At 39.5% G+C, this 21,699-nt stretch overlaps 1 protein-coding gene across 1 annotated transcript in view; it reads left to right on the top strand.

Annotated features, from left to right (window-relative positions):
- The window catches only part of plcb4b (phospholipase C, beta 4b), a 66,030-nt gene extending 45,171 nt beyond the window's left edge, over positions 1–20,859 (top strand). The window contains exons 8-40 of the mRNA XM_079255238.1: positions 671–750; positions 853–906; positions 1,008–1,089; positions 1,174–1,274; positions 1,754–1,811; positions 2,740–2,848; positions 4,232–4,442; positions 4,565–4,658; positions 5,514–5,593; positions 5,704–5,788; positions 5,883–5,973; positions 6,066–6,161; positions 6,242–6,387; positions 7,827–7,913; positions 8,011–8,155; positions 8,247–8,331; positions 8,824–8,948; positions 10,513–10,564; positions 11,131–11,233; positions 11,400–11,564; positions 12,950–13,154; positions 13,708–13,796; positions 13,879–14,035; positions 14,127–14,176; positions 14,326–14,391; positions 14,938–15,053; positions 15,299–15,374; positions 15,480–15,655; positions 15,786–15,887; positions 15,974–16,031; positions 17,034–17,120; positions 17,580–17,616; positions 18,319–20,859. Coding sequence (XP_079111364.1) covers positions 671–750; positions 853–906; positions 1,008–1,089; positions 1,174–1,274; positions 1,754–1,811; positions 2,740–2,848; positions 4,232–4,442; positions 4,565–4,658; positions 5,514–5,593; positions 5,704–5,788; positions 5,883–5,973; positions 6,066–6,161; positions 6,242–6,387; positions 7,827–7,913; positions 8,011–8,155; positions 8,247–8,331; positions 8,824–8,948; positions 10,513–10,564; positions 11,131–11,233; positions 11,400–11,564; positions 12,950–13,154; positions 13,708–13,796; positions 13,879–14,035; positions 14,127–14,176; positions 14,326–14,391; positions 14,938–15,053; positions 15,299–15,374; positions 15,480–15,655; positions 15,786–15,887; positions 15,974–16,031; positions 17,034–17,120; positions 17,580–17,616; positions 18,319–18,395 — 3,345 coding nt within the window. The 3' untranslated portion in view covers positions 18,396–20,859. The remainder of the gene's footprint in view (positions 1–670; positions 751–852; positions 907–1,007; positions 1,090–1,173; positions 1,275–1,753; positions 1,812–2,739; positions 2,849–4,231; positions 4,443–4,564; positions 4,659–5,513; positions 5,594–5,703; positions 5,789–5,882; positions 5,974–6,065; positions 6,162–6,241; positions 6,388–7,826; positions 7,914–8,010; positions 8,156–8,246; positions 8,332–8,823; positions 8,949–10,512; positions 10,565–11,130; positions 11,234–11,399; positions 11,565–12,949; positions 13,155–13,707; positions 13,797–13,878; positions 14,036–14,126; positions 14,177–14,325; positions 14,392–14,937; positions 15,054–15,298; positions 15,375–15,479; positions 15,656–15,785; positions 15,888–15,973; positions 16,032–17,033; positions 17,121–17,579; positions 17,617–18,318) is intronic.
- The last annotated feature ends 840 nt before the right edge of the window (positions 20,860–21,699 follow it).

The following is a 21,699-nucleotide window of genomic DNA, read 5'->3' as shown; positions in this document are numbered from 1 at the left end:
AGAAGAGTTCAGACCCTGGATCAGTTGTAAAACCAGCTGATCCAGGGTCTTGGGCACAGATTCATTATTTATTTTTTATTATTTAGATGAGTGACCCCTCCCTCCCTCATACAGACAAAACAGGACACCATTAGCACCTCTCAGCATGCAGGTGGCCCTAAGTAGCAGACCTCGGCAGATGACAGGCTTATTTAGCAGACACTCGCACACACAAACACACCCTGCTTTGGGGACAACTCACCTCAACAGACCACCCCCACTGCACCCATCATCCAAATTAATGTTTTTGTAATGATGTCAGCAATCATTTGCTGTGCAAGTGGAAGAGATGAAGCACAGAATAAAAGACAAAAGGCAAGAAAATGTGCTGATAATCATCCTCAGTTATGTTGATTTATTACAGCATTTTAGCTGCAAGGTCTTCGCTCGCTATTTGTTTATTACCGCCGCTTGTAGCCTTGCAGCATCTTATTTAGTTTATCGCTGTGTCATGTGTTTATGTGCGAGTGTTTCTGTTTGTTGTCATGGAACTGGTCCAGGTAGCAGGAAGATATTTACTTGCTCTTATTTCCTCAGATATATTTATCTACACAGTGCAAACTAGATGCTTTTTATTGGACGAGTGTGTGTGTGTGTGTGTCCTAAAATACTGGTTCTTGTTTCTTTGCAGAAGTGGATCGAGGGTTTGAGGTCAGTGATTCACAACTTTAAGGCCAACAACGTGTGCCCGATGACATGCCTGAAGAAACAGTGAGTGTAACTTCCAGCATGTTCCCAGTTGGAGAACTTGGTTTTGCTTAACCAGTCAGATCAGCCATCTTTAACCTTTCTTTTGTCATTTTTCTTGTTTAGTTGGATGAGAATGTGTTTCCTGACCAACGTTAATGGAAAGATTCCTGTGAGAGGGTAGGAGGGAAATGTATCCTACATGAACCCATTTCATATTAATTATTCACTCCTCTTTGATCTCAATCTTATTCTTTGTTTTTCTCTCCTCGTTTTTGCAGCATTACACGAACGTTTGCATCAGGGAAGACAGAGAAGGGCATCTTCCAGGCTTTGAAGGATCTGGGCCTTCCAAGTGGAAAGGTCAGACAATGATGAGCATCAGAGGTCGGTTATTGGTTATTGTTGAGGAAAACTATGAATATATGACCCTCTTTACCTCCACAGAATGATGAGATTGAGCCATCAGATTTCACCTTTGACATTTTCTACGCTCTTACACAGAAGATCTGTCCTCGCACAGATATAGAGGAACTCTTTAAGAAAATGTGAGTGACTTTTCAACCTGCTTACCTTCTTTTATAATTTCCAGGGTTACTGATTTTCTACATGACAAATAATAACAGAAAGTAAGAAACTTCTAAACGACGGCACCCTTGAGTGATGCCTAGTATCTGACCAGAATGGTGATATTGGTAATGTAGTCCCCAAATGAGCGCTACAACATGAAGTTGGAAATAATCAGGACAAATGTTTCTCCGCCTGCTGCACTAACTACGCCTGGACAGCCTAACCTGCTTCCACAGTTCAGCCTTTAATTATGTTCAACCTAATGAAAACCTGCAAAAGAAGAAGAGGTGATAACACGTCATTTCCAAAAGCATAACATTTTAGTATTATCTCTTTGTAAAGACACTTTCTAATTTTAACTGCCTGACTGTGTGGATGACTATGAGCGGAGCCTTTTTTTTTTTCTCAAAAGCATAACATTTTGTTTGTTTTTTTCTTCTAATCAATTTCTTTGCAGCAATGGGAACAAAACTGATTATTTAACTGTAGACCAGTTAGTCAGCTTTCTGAATGAAGTAAGCTCTTTATCATTCATTAACTTCTGTGTGTACCTTGTTTGTGCGTGCCCCCTCTCTGCAACCCCCTCGTCTTACTCCCAGGGTAGAAGTTGCCCTGCAGTCCAGCAGTTATCAATAAAACTGTCAATAACAAAGACGGACTATTTAACTTTCAGACAGCCTGCAAGGGCAACTTCCACCAGCGCTCGTGTTCTGCATGCCCAGCCTCACCCCATTCCCCCATGTTCTCCCTAGCGTGGTTAGCCTCCCAGTGTCTGATTGGTGTTGCCATGACAACAGGAGGGTTGAGGTTTCCATCCTGTTGCGTCCTGCTTGGTTCATCTCGTTTCCTGCTGTGTGTCTGTGTTCTGTGGCTGTCCTCCTCTGTGCGGCTGAATACCTGCTTAGTCCCGCTGCCGTGCAGTCACGTGTGCACCGCTTCATGCTCTGGACTCAATCCGATTAATTCCCACCTGGCTTTGAGAGTGGGCAGTGACACTATAATGATGTTGTGATGCTGTTGTTTTGTTAGAGCTGCTTTAAGCCCCTGCAACACATACGGCTGCCTTGTTTTCAAGCAACATTTTAGTGCTGCATTTATTTATTGTGCCTCACAGTTTGATGACAGTTTGTACATGTTAAAACCAGAAGATGCTCTCTTTGAGGCAACAATAACTAAGCTAACATTTACAACTAAATTAATCTTACGTATTGAAAAGAAATTATCTTTTTAAACTATCTGCCTACATATGAAATTATGGCTCATTAAATTGTAATTGTAAATACTCATTGCTATAAAGTTACATAGAAAGAAAATGTTGACACACATGGCAGCTTGTTGGCTCCCATCCTGTTTGTCAGTGCTAGAAGTGTTTGTGCTACTGTAAACCTGCTTGTGACACTTAAGATAATGTAAATAGATGAGAGTTTGTGTGTTGCTTCACAGAATCAACGTGACCCAAGGTTGAATGAGATTCTCTTTCCATTCTACGACCCCAAGAGGGCCATGCAGATCATCGAGAAATATGAAAGAGATGAAGAGTTGAAAAAGAAAGGTAAACGAAAAGGAAGCAAAGGAAACCAGAGGTAGAGAGAGGATCTTTTTCAAAGCTCTGCTGCCCTCTGCTTGTGCAGCCAAGAAGCTGCAATAAATAGATCACATCCTATGTTTTCATAGTTGTGCTCCTGTATAATCTCTGGTCCCATCATCAGCAATCTTTAAACTGACAAAAGGCTGAAATGCATCTCGATGATGACAGCAACTGATTTATTCACACAGAAATCAGAAGTTTATTCAACTCCTCAGTTAATCATAATTCATATATTACTATTATTGCATAGCCCTTTCAGAGAATATAAACATCATGCTCATTATTTATTGGCATTGCTCTCATTCCTATAAATACTTCGTTATTACTGCTACTAGTATAGTTATTATAATGCATTACTCCTAAACAAATATGTAAAGGAATAAAGCATGTAAGGGGATATTGGTAAATAGACTGAGCTATAAGTGCTTTTCCAGTCATGTTGACCACTCCAGAGTGCTTTACATGGCACTGACAGGGCATACAAACACACACACACGCACACACACACACACACACACACACACACCATGAAAGGCACATCAGGGGCAGTAGTGGTTTTCCATAAGAGACTTGAACATGTCAAGGGACACCCGAAATTGATGTTTGTTTGTTTTGTTTTTTTTTTCGCTTTAATGAGGACAATGCACAGTAATGGACACTTTGTACAAATTCAATACAGTGTGCAAATATGCCAGATTTAGCTAGAAGTTACTTTCCATCCATAGTCCTTGAACATCTACAGACAAGACGTATAATATCTATATATCTATATATCTATATCTATATATATATATATCTATATATATATATCTATATATATACATATGTATATATATATATGTATATATGTATATATATATATATGTGTATATATATATATATATATATATATATGTGTATATATATATATATATATATATATATGTATATATATATATATATATATAAAATTCAAACCAGCCTTCCAGTCAGTAGCTACAGTGACTACATTGATATACATGTATTTCATTACATTTTCTGTCTTATTGCATACTTTATTACTACCAATGTGATAGTATAGTATGCATAATGACTGATTATGTTATTTGTTATAATTCATTGGGGTACGGAGAAGAGATGGGATAAAATAAGTGTTGCTTCTTCACACTTCTTTAGAATATTGCTTGTCTTTGGTTAGATTTTTTTTGTTGGTCGATTAAGGAGATTCACATACTGTATGCCTATCACTGTTATTGATCTACTTTAAGCCTTATAAACAAATACCATGTCTTAAATAGCACACAGTTCATCATCTGGCTTATAATTCTGTCCCCACTAAGTTCCCCCTCCCTCTGGACTTTTGCCCAGGTCACATGTCCAATGACGGCTTTTGTCGGTACTTAATGTCTGACGAGAACGCTCCAGTCTTCCTGGACCGACTGGAGCTGTACCAAGAAATGGACCAACCGCTGGCCCACTACTTCATCGCTTCCTCCCACAACACTTATCTGACAGGTAGACAGTTTGGAGGAAAGTCATCAGTAGAGATGTACCGCCAGGTCCTGCTGTCTGGATGCAGGTATGCATGGGTTTCATTATAAACACACATTTAAAGAAACTGTCACACATGTATGAATCCAGTGGATAACTCAAAGCTAAGTGCACTCTCACACAGTGGGGTTTTCCTGTGCTTTCCATCAGATGTGTGGAGCTGGACTGCTGGGATGGCAAAGGAGAGGACCAGGAGCCCATCATTACTCATGGCAAGGCCATGTGCACAGATATCCTGTTCAAGGTAAACACGCACAGCAGTACAGTACATATGGTTCAGGATTCAGGCCCCTCTTCTCTTTTCATAGTTTATATGTCTCAGAGTCCTCTGTTTTCTATCGCCTTAGCTGCAAGTCAAGGTGAAGAATAAATACACATAATAAAAGGAGTCAGGGCAGCATGTACTGCAAGAAAATTATTGCTTTGGGACCATTTTAAAGCAGCGGTCTCAAACTCCAATCCACAAAGGCCGTAATCCGGCTGGTTTTCGTTGTTTCCCTGGTCTAACACGCCTGACTGAAATTAATGGGTTGTTGTGAAGAAGTTGACAAGAAGCTGTTTGATCCGTTTGATTTGATTCAGTTCGATTCAAGTGTGTTGGACCAGGGAAACAACAAAGACCTGCTGGATTGCAGCCTTCAAGAACTGGAATTTAAGATCTTTACTTTAAAGTAATCCCAGGTAAATATAATGTATGAAAAAGTTATATTGACACTGATTTCAGGCTCTCATTCAGATGAACGCCAGATGTTCATAAAGATATGTTTATATACATTTAGCTGAATTTAAATTGTTAAAGAGATAACACATAATTATCTCTTATAAACATCATGACTTCAAGACCAGCAATGTGTCCAGATATGTTGTAAGAATTGAGACGTCCTTTAAATGTAGCACTTCAGTGGTTTTTCAGTAAGGACAGAGAAGAGGAAGATAAAATAAAGAAATGAAAACCTTGCGTTTGTCTTGATCAGTTATTTAATAGTACATGCCTGCCCCCTTGTGTTGTTACTGTGTTATTACATCAATTAGCATTATTATTCTTTATTACCAATCATTCTCATGTGTAATATTTCCCCATTTTGTTTTTCTACCTCAGGATGTCATCCAAGCCATAAAGGAAACCGCATTTGTCACATCAGAGTATCCTGTCATTTTGTCTTTTGAAAATCATTGCAGGTACAAGTCCAATCAATAAGAAGCCACAGAGTTAACGAAAAGTTTTACTCGAGACATATTTTTATTTGTATCGTACACTTTCAGTATGTTTTCTGTGTGTATATTTGCAGTAAACCACAGCAGTACAAGATGGCAAAATACTGTGATGAGATTTTTGGTGACTTACTCCTCAAACAGCCTCTGGAGAACTACCCAGTGAGTCCTCTTTTTCAGATACACAGTGCCTCTGAGTTCATTCCATAAAGTTGATAGTCGTACGTACTTTAAATGCATTATGTTTTCTCCTAAGATGGAACCTGGGCGTCCTTTACCTTCTCCTAACGAACTCAAAAGGAAAATCCTCATAAAAAACAAGCGCTTGAAACCTGAAGTTGAGCAGAGTATGAATGCAGCTCATTATTTCTTTAAATGCAGATTTGTGGTTGTGCATGGAAACAACTGTGTTAAATGTTGGTTTGTATGTGCAACACAGAGCAGCTTGAGGCCTTTAAGAAGCACATGGAAGCAGGAGAGACCAACACGCCTGCCATCATTATGGGAGAAGAGAATGAAGACGACACAGAGAACGGTAATGGAGAAAACATTCATGTTTAGGTGACGTGTGTGTGTTCCAGCCATAATCGTATTATTCTATGTTTGTGAGTGCAGGAGAAAAAGAGGTTGAGGAGAAGGATTTAAATTCAGAGGCTCCCAGCTTGTCAGAGGCAACCAGTGACAGAGAGCCCAACAGTGTTTCCCAGAGTAACGCAGTCAGCTTGAGGAAAGAGGATGATCGAAACAACAGCCTTAAGAAGGTGAGTTGGCACATTGAGGACCGAGTACCTAAGTCTTTCAAATTCAAGATTGTAATGAGTCAAATTATTTATTTTTCCCCTAACACATTTTTTCCAATATAATACATTATAATATAATATAATCTCAAGTCAAACTTTGGACAAATGACTGGACATTAGAGGGAAAACAAGAGATCAATAGGATACAGAATCAGATTTATTGTCATTGAACCAGCGTCCCGGCACAATGAGATTATTTCCAGTAAAACCAGTCCAAGAGAAGACAAAACAACAGACATATAACATAAACAGGACCAGGCAGACTGTGGCAGCAGCCACAGAACGGCGTACCTTTTTACACAGAATGGGATAAACATTACATGAGGAAGGATGGGTCAGGGGTAATAATAGAGGCATCTCTACACTTCGCCTGAAGGCAACAAAAAACACACCTAAGTCCAAAAAAAAACAAAAACACATTCTGATAGTCAAAACATGAGGAAAATACATGAGACAAGGGGGGTCTTCTAGCACAGCATAGTGGGGACAGAGTCCATGGGTGCATCCAATCCACTCGCAGCAGGGAATGGAGGGAGGGGGGAGAGGTCCAACGAAGGCAGTGAAATCACTGGGAGGTGTGTCTGTAATATGGCAATAAGGTTTAATGAAAGTTCAAGGGCAAAATGTAATGTGGTGTAGGTACTGGATTAGCCCCTCTTACTGACACATTTCCTGTAACAAAGTTTTACATCAGTTTTTCTTAAACATAAAAGAAATTACTCTACAGCAGATCTGCAGCACTTGGCTTCACAATTAGATACAAATGCAACTTAAAGTAACAAAGATGCAGTCATTGGGACATTGTAAGTTAATTCAATCAATTCAATTCAATAAACTTTATTGTCATTGCACAAGTGCAATGAAAGTGACACAGACTGCTCTCGTGTTATAATGACTTAAATAAATAATTAAACACATAAATAAAACACAAACAATAATATAAAAAACAAGACTATTGATAATATAATGCTAAAAAAGAATGAAAAAGTGACATTTGTCTCACAGGCACTAAAAACTGCAGCTAAGATGTTGCTATGTAAAAACAGTAACACTAAATGAACACTAGGTGGTGCTAATTCTCCAATCAGCTGCTATTAATTCATCACAAATGGACAGAAGTCCTTCACGTGCCGCTTTTTCAAATGAAACCTACAGTCATAATGGACTAGAGCAAAGCACAAGGGACAAAAACATCAAAAGAACAGCAATTAGTTCTCAAACAGCTGAAAATTAAATCCGTCATTTAAAAACCATCCTTCTACATAAAAGGTGACAAGGAAGTGATTCTTATTGTTATGCTAAATGATAATTATCATGTTAAATAATTAAAACCAGACAATAATGTCATAACAGTTACTGGTCAAGCCGTGCTTGGACCTTTTTTTTTTTGCTGTTTCCAGGTACCTGATGATGAAGTGACAGAGATTTCTGAAGCAACAGATGCTACAGACATCTCCGAAGCTTCAGATCAAGACAACAACAAAAAGGCAAGTCACTGCAAACTATTCCGTAATAATTCATACATATATGTACAATATTTCTGGGCTGTTGCAGGAGACTGATTCTCAGGTGTGACCCTTGCAGGGTGGAGATGTTGCAGAAGACTCCGAAGAGGCACTGATAGCGCAATACACCTACGAGGGAGCCACCACTAACATCCACCCATATCTCTCAGCTATGGTCAACTATGCACAGCCAGTCAAGTTCCAGAGTTTTGATGTAGCAGAAGGCGAGTTTTGAGTTCCTCTTCATGTAATCATGTCATCTCACAGACCAACTAACATCTTAATGTACTTCTTAAATCTAAATCCCCTTTTTAGAAAGGAATATCCACTACAACATGTCGTCTTTTAACGAGTCGGTAGGTCTGGGTTATCTGAAGACTAACGCCATCGAATTTGTAAAGTATCCTTTAAACTGATGTGAAACAAATGTTTTATTACATTTATCTGAAAAACCTTGTTCCTTAATGTTGTGGCTGTTTAGTTAAGACTGTCACTATTGTTTGTTCTACAGTTGCACATGTGACTGAATCAGTTCAGGTCACCAAAGTTGGAGCTTTCTGGTGCATCAACGCTGATGTTTTTCAACTACATTTGCCTCATACTGCTGAAAAACAGCCACAGAACTTTAAGTCTCTCGAGCTTAGTGTGTTTTTTGGACTGCACTGCTTGGCCTGACACACATACACCTCTCTCACTCTGTCCACTGGGATTGCTTGACCCAAGCTGCTCATACTAAAAATAACCCCCTAGTCAGATTGATGCAAATATGCACAAACACTCAAACTCATCCCCCCCCCCCACACACACACACACACACACACACACACACACACATGCTGAAACACACATGCACTTCCTCTCTTTTCTGATATTTTCCTGAGCTTGAGTGCAGCTACAACAAGCGTCAGATGAGCCGTATCTACCCCAAAGGAGGCCGGGTGGACTCCAGTAATTACATGCCTCAGATCTTCTGGAACGCAGGCTGCCAGATGGTCTCGCTCAACTACCAGACCCCAGGTACCACAGCACGCAACATGGGACTTCTGATCCCACGCACACCCATATTAATACAGTATATACATATTACGCCAAACAAGTCATTTGATTGTTAAACTGAAAATCCAAGAATTGCTGAAGTTCTTGGTTCATTTCTTGCTTTTTTTTTTCTTCTGGGAACGTTCAGACAAAAACGTTCCCTTGTATGAATGGCTCCATCCTGCATCCTCCCCTCAATAGAGTCAACGTAAAATTCCTCACAGCAAATGAGAAATGTGATCTAGCTGTTATGAATTATCAGTGTTGATGACAAACTGTAGTAAAATGACCCACTGTCTGTGAAAAGCCCACTTAATTATCAGAAATTAAAACACATCAGTCAGGTTCAACAAATCTGTTGATAATTTAGCTTCTGCACACCAGCGAACACACATTTCATCACTTTTATTAATAATTTATAAAAAGACTTATGAATTTGGTTATTGCATATGCATTTTTTTTTTAATCACCTTTATTTTTATTATTTATTAACTTCTACATTATGTTACAGAGGTGATGCTACTGTTAAAAGCAAGTTAGCCTGATGACACTTTATACCAATCAGTTGTCTCTACCATCATGTTATCAAGCTGGAAGCACCACATATACACATCAATACTGTGAGTTCTGCCTGTTGAAAAACAGCTGCTGCCCCATGTCCAAAGGCAAGAAAGGTTGGACCATATGGCCCGCCGTGTGCAGCATGTGTTAGGCCGGGGGTGTTTCGCACAAGAGGCAGAGCTTCTGGGGTATAAATGGTTTACAGAGATGTCAGGAAAGAAGTTAAAGGCCCCTTTCATCTTTCACTGAAAAAATGCAAAACACTCGCGAAGCGATTTATGAGTCCTGTTGGTCTTCACCTCTGTCATGGCAGAGGTTATGTTTTTGCTGCTGTCTAGTGGAAATATAACTTAAAACGTTGGACAAATTTGAATTACATTTTCAGGAAACGCCAGAAATTGAATAAGGAAAGAGTGATTATATTTTGGGGGTGATCCTGATCACAATCTAGATCCAGGATTTTTTTTTAATTTTTTATTTTATTTATTTATTTATTTTTTTTAAAAAAGATTCTTTACTAGAGGGACATGGAGTTCATTTTGCCATTATAGCTTCTAATTTACACGGTTGTTCCCAGAATCAGGGTAAAAAAAAAAAAAAAAAAGCTACAAGATAACTTAATATTGTCATTTTGAATACACTATAAGCTAACCCTGATAGCTGCCATTTGAGAAAATGTACATTACTTCAATAACTTCATGACTATTATAGCCATTTGCTTCATCTTGGTGTCTAATGATTCCAAATAAGATGTGGCATCTATCCCAATGATGGAAATAGACTGCGATATTTGCTTGAAGTTTACATAAGAGTGTTGGCATGGGGTTGTAACTGGGTGTGCTACTGAGCTTTTTGAGAGATTACTTAGGTGATTTACTGTATGGCTTGGTGGAGGTTTATGCTCTGAGTGCTTCCAGTTTTTATGTTTTTAATTGTTTAAAATTTAATTTGATGTTTTTGTAACCTTTCACTTTTGCCGTTTCAGATCTGGCCATGCAGTTGAACCAGGGAAAGTTTGAGTACAACGGCTCATGCGGGTAAGAACAATTTTTATTCATCTATCCATTCGTCTGTCCGTCCATCCAGAGGAAGTTGACATTCATCCACTCATCCCTCCTTTTGAGTCTTTTGTATTACATCAGATCACAGCTCAGCTATTGCCAGTAGCCACTTTAAGCCCCAATAAGGTCAATAATATTCCTTTTCCTAAGCCAATAAGGGCTTAGGAAAAGGAAGGTCCTCTTCACTCGTTTCTCTGCATTCATCTGTCTCTTCCCCTCAAATCATTGTTCCTTTCCCTTGGCTCTGATCCTGTCCCTGAGGGCAGACATTTTACTGCTAATGCTGGAAATCTCATATGTGAAGAGATCAGGACATTTGCAGTGAACAGTCATTAATGTTTCTCTCATGGTTAGCACACACACACACACGCATGCAGAGTACCCTGCTACTCTGGAGCTCCTCACCCATGATATATCAACAAAGGATGAAAAAATATTTGCAAAAATCATTAAAAACCATCCATGTTCATTTTATTTTAATGGCAGATTAATTTTCTGTGTGTATTTTTTTTATGATCATCCTTTGTGATTGTGCGTGTCAGGTACCTGCTGAAGCCCGACTTCATGCGGCGGTCTGACAGGATGTTCGATCCTTTCTCAGAGACACCGGTGGATGGCGTTATTGCGGCACATTGCAGCGTACAGGTAAGTTCATGCTATCACAGATTCATGCTTCCAAATCCAATACAAGCAGTACAAGAGCATATTAGTATGAAACTGATTAATGTGGAAATAATATACATTATATATGTTTTTATAAAATATAAAAAATATATAAAAAGTACTAATAATGTTATTGTTCTTATTTCAGGTGTTCTCAGGACAGTTTTTGTCTGACAAAAAAATTGGCACGTACGTTGAAGTGGACATGTACGGGCTGCCGACTGACACCATCAGGAAAGAGTTTCGCACACGCATGGTGATGAACAATGGTCTGAACCCTGCCTACAACGAGGAACCCTTTGTTTTCAGAAAGGTGACTAAATAAAGAGACACAGATATACAGGGTTTGTGAAACATGAGCTGCATACATCTTCCTCTGCTTTGCAGTGAAAGCGCTGATATCTGGACAACAGGAACTGGAGGAAGAATTCAAATGAGGCTGTTTGGGGTTAAAAAAAAAACAACAAAAAGTCTCAGCCAACAAAGATGAGAGTCTAAAATAAAAGGATCAAAACTTTATTTAAAGGTTGTTGTACGAGAAGTAATTCAGTAAAAGCAAAAGCAGAAGAAATGATAAATACAAAAGTTTGTTGCAATCTGAACTTGAGAGGAGAGGGGATAATCTACATTAGGTGTGTTGTAGCACAAAGAAGAAAAAGAGATGGCAAAGAAAAGAACAAACAAGGAAAAAAAGAAATTATTAGAGGTGAAGGAAAGACATGAAGGGAGACTGGAGGAGATAGGAGATAAGAAGCCAAAGAGGAACGTGCGGATAATAGTGCCGCTCTCAGCACAATAAGAAGTCTCTCAGCCATGACTGTGACTCCGGCTTCCTAACACACACCATCCATCACAGCCTGCCGCAGTGCTGCTCTCCTTTCACACACACACAAACTTACACAGCGCTATCAAAGAGGGGCATCGTAACCAGAGCTGCTGGCAAGACTCACACACACATCTTTCACATCTCCATAACCACAGTCCTCATATACTACCTCACATTCACTGTCCATACACACTGCTGAACAATACACCTCAGCAGCACACACACAGTGAATGTGGAAGCATACACACAGATGGTGCTTCCACCCATTCATCTCCAGCGAGTATTCTTCAGCCTTATCGCTTACCTTCCCCTTCGTCTTTGGATTAATCATCCTCTCCTCTGTGTTTAGTTATCTTGACACACAGGACCAGTTAACACTCTCACTCCTTCCCTCTCTTCATTCTCTCGCTCTTTTTTTTTTTTTTTATATATATAAAAGCTGTGCACACATAAGATGATCTACAGACAAGTTATACAAGAAACACACCATCTTAGGATGCACACTGCATGTGGAGATGGCCTTGTCAGTAGGAAGATGTATTGTGTGTTTTGCTATCATGTCTACTTCCTGTATCACACAGAAACTGTCCCTCGTGATCTGCAGCTTCATCCTTGACTGTACCCCTTAATGATGCCTCTCTGCTGCAGCTTTCGGCTTCGTCTGCCAAATAATTTTCCAGTTTTCAAACCAGAATAAACTTAACAGACTTCTAATACTTCTCCAATACTGACAACTAATGCCTTTTACTTTTCCTCACTGCTCTTGCATCCTCTGTTTCTCCACCCAGGATTTTTTTTTTTTTTTTTTTTTTTTTTTTAAATTAAACTCTGGTTCCTTCTCCCTCCCGCTCATGTTCATCCCTCCCTTCTAGGTGATCTTACCAGATCTGGCAGTGCTGCGTATCGCAGTCTATGACGACAACAACAAGCTGATTGGGCAGCGCATCCTCCCTCTGGACGGCCTGCAGGCTGGCTACCGTCACATCTCCCTGAGGAACGAAGGCAACAAGCCCCTTTCATTGCCCACAATTTTCTGCCAAATCATCCTCAAGACCTACGTGCCCGACGGCTTTGGAGGTGAGGGGGAACGGACACACACATGCAGCATTTTATAAACATACGAGGATATTCTTCAATGTATTAATACAGAATTTCAGTTATAATTCATCTTACTGCTTTTAGATTATCTGTGGATGATAATAAAGTGGTTCTTGTAGCCTGTAAGGAGAGAAGAGTAAAAAAAAAGGAAAGCATAGCAACTTTCTCCTTATTTTCTGCCCTGGGTGGGATAGTTTTAACATTCTCAGTAATGGCACAGTGCAAATGATGATGACAGTGAATCTGCAGACAGTTTGCCGCAGACACATGCATACAAATGAGCAGGACAATTGGAGATGCCATTAAATAAAGCCAACGGGCTTTCACTGAGGAACCATTACTGCAACTATTAGCTTTTATCTGCATGATACCATTTTTTTTCTTTCCCGAGTAACAAAAGATTTTTGAAGAGATGAAGATCTTTCTTTTTGTTAAGCCACATACTCTGAATGTATGTTTTGCTCCACTTTCCTTTTATTTACCTTCCAAACTTCTTAGTAATATCCTACTCATTAATCTCATTCTGTTGCAGCTATTGTGGACGCTCTATCAGACCCAAAGAAGTTTCTGACCATAGCAGAGAAGAGAGCTGACCAGATGAAGGCCCTGGGGATTGACACGGTAAATACAACAACATATAACACTGATTTACAGCAACCAACTACATACGATTAAAAAAAATCATCCTAAATTTCTCTTGTAGAACGACATAGCAGATGTTCCCAGTGGAAGCTCAAAGAATGACAAGAAGGGAAAGGGGAAAGGAGATACCGTGAAAACCAGTGTGACACCACAAGCCAGTTCAGACATGGCGCAGACCTCCAACTCCGCCCAAAATAACACTGCTGAGAACAAGAAAGGTAAATGCTCCCCTCAGAGACGAGCATATTAGACATGTGCACGCTTTATGTATGCAATGTGAACACAAACTTCTTTTTCCTGCTGTTTCAGACACTGCACTTGTGCCTAACGTGAGCATTGACGACTTGAAGCAAATGAAGGTTGGTATAAAAATTCCTGACTTTGAACTTAGTGAAGTTGGTAAATTTGCAGGTGTACAGTGCTGTTATACTGCCATAGTCTGCATAACCTCCTCATCATGTTCATGCCCTGCATGAAGAAAACTAAAAATGTATTCCCTCCTCTGCAGACCTACCTTAAGCTGATTAAAAAGCAGCAGAAGGAGCTCAACACTTTAAAGAAGAAACACTCAAAGGTAGGTGGTTGTTTAAAAGCAGACCTTTCTGTCCATAATGCAAAGCAGCTGTTGCTGATCCTCCACAGTCGTAGATACTCAAGACTAGAAACAGAACCAGGGGGGACTGAGCCTTTCATCTTCCACTGACCGCTACTTCACTTTTGTGTATGCCTGTGTGCATAAACACAATCAGGCCATTGCAGGCACACAATGTTTTGTAAGAAATTAGACTTGCTAAAGTTCTCCTTTGACCACAGTCACTATAGAGACTACGGTGGTTTCTGTCTCATTCATTCCTCCTCATTTATTATCAAGTATTAGGCCTGATTGTGCAACCTTATGTATATTAGTACCATCCAGATGCATCTGCTGACTGAATGAAAATAGCTCTTGGCTTCTTCATCGGCGTGGACAGCGATGTGTGAATGCATTTGAATTAATAAATGCAGCTGTGGATTATTCCTGCCTTATTTGCTCATTTCAAAGTCAGTCTAGATGCAAGACAGAAGCACTTATGCAGAGGAAATAAAGTACTAAACAGATGTTTTCTTTTCCTCCTAATAGGATCAGAATATAATGCAGAAAGCGCATTGCACCCAGGTGGACAAGATGGTGTCACTGCATGATAAGGAGAAGATGACTCTGGAGAAACTACTAGAGAAAGCCATCAAGAAAAGAGGGTAAGTGGAGATAAAATCCAAAATAATAAGAATGAAAAAGCACTGCAACGCCCACATTTGCTGCACCCTGCTAATGTACAGACTGCAGTGCAGAACATGGAGACATGTTGTATTTGAGCTGCATGACAAAATTACTTAACATTGCAACCAAATAGTCAGATTTTCTAAGACAAAATGAGCCCAAACTCTAAATCAGGCCCTTTTAAAATGTATGTCTTTGTTTTATTTATCTGGTTTATTGTCAGTGAGAACAACTGCCAAGAGCTGAAGAAGGAGACAGAAGATAAGATCCAAACTCTGGTCACAGATCATAAAGCAAAGGTTTGAAAATCTCATCCTTTCTACAAAGTTGCATTCACAGGCCTGCACTGTGAATAATTAGCTAATGTATACATTGTGTGTGTGTGTTTGTGTGTGTGTGCGCAGGTAAAGGACATTACAGCACAGCACACTAAAGAGTGGTCAGAACTGATCAGCAGTCACAGCAGTGAGGAGCAGGAGATGAAGGACAGTCATGTCACCCAGCAGTGTGAGCACCTCAAGAAGCTCCTGGCTACCGTCCAGGAGCAGCAGACCATGCAGCTCAAACTCATTCATGAAAGGTGAGAAGCACATTTGGACACATACACACACTATACCCATAGTCAGACACACAAATGCAATCATACACCCAAAGTATGTGACTGATATGTGTAATCAAACACAAGTTTGGCGTCTTGCTGTAAATTTTAGGCAGAGCAAAGAAATGCGTGCTAACCAGGCCAAGATGTCCATGGAGAACAGTAAAGCCATCAGCCAGGACAAGACCATCAAAAACAAGGCAGAGAGAGAGAGGTGGGCCACATGCGGTCTCATTGATCAGCGTTGGACTCTGCTGTTTCCATGTTAAACCGTTTTCTTATGTGATGTTTGTCATTCAGGAGAGTGCGGGAGCTAAACAGCAGCAACACAAAGAAGTTCTTGGATGAGAGGAAAAGGGTAAGTTCTTGGAAACTTATTACTTAGCTAAAAAACGAGAGCTTTGCACTCATCAGAGTTGCAACCCCTCAATAAAATGGTTCACAACTGAGATGTATTTTTATAATCTGGAGACATTCAGAAGAATCAAATCTGATGATTAGCTTGGTCTTTGTTAGCTGTACAGAGTAATTCTCTATGCTAGGTTATGTGCCACGGTTATCAAGACAGTACGTTATGAATAGTCGCAGCAATTATGCCCAGAAAACGCCGTCTACTATCCAGGTTTTGGGAAACTTGTGTTTTAATGTTTTGCTGTAAAACTTCAGCCAGATTCATAAATGATGCAACACACACAAACACACACAAACCTTTTTCTCCACACAAACTGGTTTTTATAGAAAAATTTGTCATGTAAGGGAAAAAAAAAACATTGTCAGACAATATTACACATTTTTCCATTATGTGTTTATGTATCTCAGATGCATCTAAGCCCAGTAAAACCAAACTGGACACAGTTAACAGGAGTTTATGAATGTTGTGCTTGACAAAATGTTCTTTGCCCGTGTGACTACAGCTAGTGATAAATCCCAGTTCTTGATGCAGTGTGTCAAACTGACCTGAGATCATTGTCAATCTTCAACAGTAAAATTCTTCCAGCTTTGCTTAAAATCATCGAATGATATTTTGTCCTAGAGAGGAAGTAACATGTTAAAGCCTTTTAATTTGTCTTTGAAGAACGCTACTTGAAAAAAAAAAAAAAAAGTGTCATTTTTCATTACTTCGACTTTTTCTGATTTGTGGTTTTAAATTTTGTTTTGATTTCTTAAAAGTTTTCTGTCTTCAGTTTATTTTGATGTTGAGTGAAACCTGTGAGACTGCTAAACCGCTGGCGCCCAGTGACAGAAAAAGTTCACGTCTCAAAAACAGGGAACAATCTGAAACTGGTGACAAACAGAAATTTTAAGAAGAAAATTCATGTGATGTCAGACAACTGAATGATGTCATCTGCTGTGTCTGCAGCTGGCTATGAAGCATCAGAAGGAGATGGAGCAGCTGGAGAAAAACCAGAGAGAGCAGGTGGAAAAACTGGAGAAATTCAACGAGCAGGTACAACGCTAAACAGAAGAAAATGACCTTCAGAGTTTCTGTTGGTTTACTGAGGATCATACATGTAGCCACAAACGCTGTCTTCTGTTTAATGTAAACAAAAACATCATTAGGCTGTCATTTATTAGACACATTTCCAGCTCTTTTCATTTATTTTTTTTTACGCACAAAAATGTTTTCAATTAATGCAGTTTGTAGCTCGGAAAATATGAACTTGAATTCATTTTTTTAAATTTAACACTTTGTCTTTTAAATGCATTTAATCTTCATATTATGTTGAGGATAACAGAAGCAAACTATTTGTAAAAGTTCTCTCCAGGAGACATTCGCTTTGTCTACGATGGTCTCGTCTTCCCATTTTTTGCCATTTATTTTGCCATCTGTCACAGTACTTGTACATGTCTTACATGTATGCACATTTCTTTTTGTTTTTAATATGATTCGCTTCTTCCGCCACAGCTTTTGAAATCACACCATGCAAACAAACAGGTTCAAGGTAGGCATCTCCATCAGCTCTACCTCTGATACCAGCTTTCCATCTCTTCACAACTTAGTTTTCATTTTTCCTTCCATTCCTCTCTTTTCCCACTCTGTCATGTTGCTCTGTTCTTTATCACCTCCGTTTCCTCTCCAGCTTATAAAATGTACCTTTGTCGTTACTTGATTTGCTGCTACAATGAGCATTTGAAGTGATCAGTTACTGAGTAAAGCCCAGAAACGGCACACAGTGAGGCTGTCTTTCAAAAGAGAAAGTGAATCTTTGTTTTCTCCATATTGTGAATTCCACTCCCGTATTTTCAGCGTGCAGCTCTTAGAGGTGTCAGGTGTGCCAGCCGGCAGCTTGACTCATTTATCACCATGACTCACCAGCCATTACTAAGCAAAAACAGCCTGCTCACACAACCTGATGTTCTGTGTTTTCACTCCAGCTTTCATAGCATGCAACAACATCCCACTACTGGCATTTCGTGACAGTTATCACAACAGAGCATGACATAAACTCAGAGGTTTTTCCCCCTAATTACTTGATATTAACAATGTGAACTAAAACTAACTTTAAAATACCGAGTTGTAACCTTCTAAATAGTAAAACAGAGAATTGGTAACAAATAAAAACGGATCTTATGCAAAAAGTTTCACTTGAATATTTCCGTCACATTTTTGGGGGGGGATCTGACTGTTTTCAATCTCCTTAAAGGCCAAGGACATACAGCAGATGGTGAAGCTGGAGGAGGAGATGGACCGCAGACCTGCCACGGTGGTGTGAGCGACTAGACCGAGACCAAGCGCACTCACCCATACTTGTATACACACACGCAGGGGCTGAAACACTCCTCCACAAGAAGTCCTCTACTGTCCAGAAAGGAAAATCCTGCCTCCATCACTGACTTATATTCTCGTAATGTTACTTGTCAAAAACACACTGTAGCCCTCTCCTCTGCACCCCCGCCTACTAACTTTGTACCACTGAGCCATTTCTGCTAATCACTGCTTGACAATAACCACTAAGGAGACGAGAGAGAGCAACACAGAAAGAGAAACATCCCCTCCTCCACTGTACGCTGATCTGAATCGCCACCTTCAATGATGTCGGCATTTTACAGACAGCAAAAGCTTCAGCTGTTTGTGGATACAAGCACACACCTACATTCATGGCAGTTCACGTAAATCCTTTTTTTCTACTATTTTTTTCCCCTCTAATTGGTACCCAGTTAATCCACAGAAATGGCACAGAAAAGGGGAAAAGAGGTTTAAGACTTCGTTATTTCAGCACAAATGAATATACTTGTGAAATACACTCTTCACTACACACCAGTCATGTCCTGAGCACTTTGTATGTGATAGGCAGTCAAAAAAATAAAAAAGTAAATGTGGAAAATGTAGCGGTGCACTACTGTAGGTTCTCTGTTTTTCAGTAAGAATGTATTTTAAGAAAGAACAAAAGTTACTGTACGACAGAGTGGCAGCCCGTCCCCCAACATTTCTGTTCAACAATGTTTTCTTGTTGAGTCAAACTGCTGTAAAGGGACAAAGGGGAGCTGATTCACTCAGATTATTATGGCAAATTTTCCAGTTAGATTTTGTTTTCATATCAGAAAAAAACAAGCAAAGAGATGGGGAAATAGATCTGATTCTTTTGACCTTGAAAATTAAATATAATTAACTTTAACTTCCAACTGCAAAGTTGATTACAACTTTCTGTGTACCCAGTTTTGGCTTTAAAACATGTCCTATGCAAAAAAAAAAAAAAAAGATTAAAAATTACCAGCTTCCTCGATCAAGAATAACCAAAACAACAGGTTTTGTTTGCAACCAAACTGTTGTCACTTTAACAGAATATTGCTAAAACAAGAGGCAATAATATTAATTTATCTGCAATTACAAGAAGAAAAGTTGATTCCCTCCTTTTTTTTTTTTTGCCATTTAGGGGTTGTGCACTTAAAACTCTGGTTAGAGCTGAGCCTCATCCCAATCTGTGCTGCTCAGATAACAAAATGAATTCACACTTCTTGTGGTAACAGTGTTTTATCTGATGGGGTGACAGAAGTCTAACCTATCTCGTGAAGCCAGCTAAACACTAACAAGGTATTGTTGAAGTAAACTTCTCCATTGTTAGGCTCTTGACTGCACTTTAGCCACTTCAGCTTGTAATCCTCATTGTGTTCCTGTCCGGCTTTGGACGGCCCAGTAATTACAGCAGATTTGTAATGAAGTCTGCTGCATGGCTGCCACACACTAAACCACAGCAGGGATTTTTATTTGGTCTGCATCACTGTTTCCAGCAGGTTTCTGCTAAATCCTTGCTGGGACTGATTGCAGAAGCATTATTGTGTCATTATTGTTGGACAAGAAGCCACTGCAGAGAAAGAAATATGTGAAGTACTATAGTGATGCATGGCTTAACACTGAAAAAATTACCAAAAATGACACCAAGTCATGGTGATGTTATTTAAACTATAAAAACAAAACAAACACAAGGACTGAAGCACTTGTAGGTATTCTGGCCTTTTAAAGATTTGTTTTTCCTGTTTTGATCTGCTGTAATTCATGTGAAGGGGTAGACAGGAGGTTCTTGTATATACTCTACTGGAATGTATGTAGTTTAACTCCCTTGTTTACCAGCTGTGTTCCGTCATTCAAGGGCTCGGGGATAGAGTGGGTCTGTTGGATGTTGGGTGGGAGGGAGATATTTATCAAGCACTGGGTTTTCTTGTTTGGTCATTTGTTTTGTGTTTCCCAGATTTGCCCTTCCTGCACCCCACAACACAATCTACAGCTCTCACCACATATCTAGTGCAGAGATAAATGATTAAAAGTGCTTTTAAAGTTTATTCCATCGCTTTCAGATGTGCCACTCAGTGTCTGTTAGGATTTTTAAATTATTTTATGAATGATAAAAATGCCAAAATTAAGGGGTTATTTGTATGAAGGTATATATAAATAATTGAATATATATTATATATATTAGATAACGTGTAGTTTAAGATTATGTTAGAGGCTTTTTTGCACTAGTTGAATGTTTCTGTTGTGTGATTACATGTAACCTTTGGCTCTAGAGTTTGTTGGAAAAAAGCAGATTATTTTTGCAGAGCAACATCACTGATTTCATTTCCTCTGTTTCTACTGTATCTCCTCTTTGATTTCTATTTTATTGTAGCTCGTCAACAGACATTCTGTGCGTGTTTTTGTATTTATATATTGTACCGTTGGACTTATAGCAATCAAGATACTGTTGTTATCCAGCTCCTTTAATACTGTTTTATAGTATGTGTATCAATAAATCCAGGTGTAAAATGGGACATAAACATGTGGCTTATTTGTGTTTTGTTATTTAACATGAACACCATGTTTAACTTCTGTTGAATGAGAAAGAAGTGAAACACTTACTTATTATGGGACAAAAGTAATCATTTGGGGAGGGCAGCAGCTTTCAACATAAATTCTATCTGGAAATGTGCTTTTAGTAAAATGTTGCAGTTTCTTCTCATGTAAGCAACAGGTGTCCCTCAGCCTCATCTCCCCAGTGGGGGCAAAATGTAAACTAGATTTATTGTGGCTGGCAAGGTCTCGGTGCTTACACACATTCACCGCACACTCATTTATTTCTCCAAACAAAGACCCCTGCCGTCTCATAATATTCAGCCAGTGAAGGCTGGGTTCATGTGCCAGATCCCCCCTTAAGCACCGGCGGCTCCACGCTTTATTGTTATTATAAGCAAAGTATTTCCATAAGAAAGAAGAACAAAGCCTTATAATTATGTTTAGTTGCTTGGCAACCTCATAGCGTCCCTTTTACTAGCCTACATATAATAAGGAGGATGGGTTTGTACCCAGCACTTGTTGTCAAACCCAGATTAGTTTTCTTGGAGAAATCCTTGATCCGCGTTGGAACCATGTTAAAAACTAAAGATAGTGGACAAACAGGGACCAGAATCCTCCTGGACGCGATGTCCAAGGACAAAGTCCACCTGGCCAAGTTTGTCTTGGACGCGTTGGACGGAGAAATTGTGGACTCCAAAACGGATGGTGCAAAGACTCTCCTCATCTCCTCTGTCCTCCTCCCTGATGGCCGGACTCG

This window comes from Telmatherina bonti, assembly GCF_933228915.1.
Source record: "Telmatherina bonti genome assembly, chromosome: 16".
Classification (NCBI taxonomy): Eukaryota; Metazoa; Chordata; class Actinopteri; order Atheriniformes; family Telmatherinidae; genus Telmatherina; species Telmatherina bonti.
The sequence above is the reverse complement of the archived record's forward strand: the minus strand, read 5'-3'. Positions and strand labels throughout refer to the sequence as shown.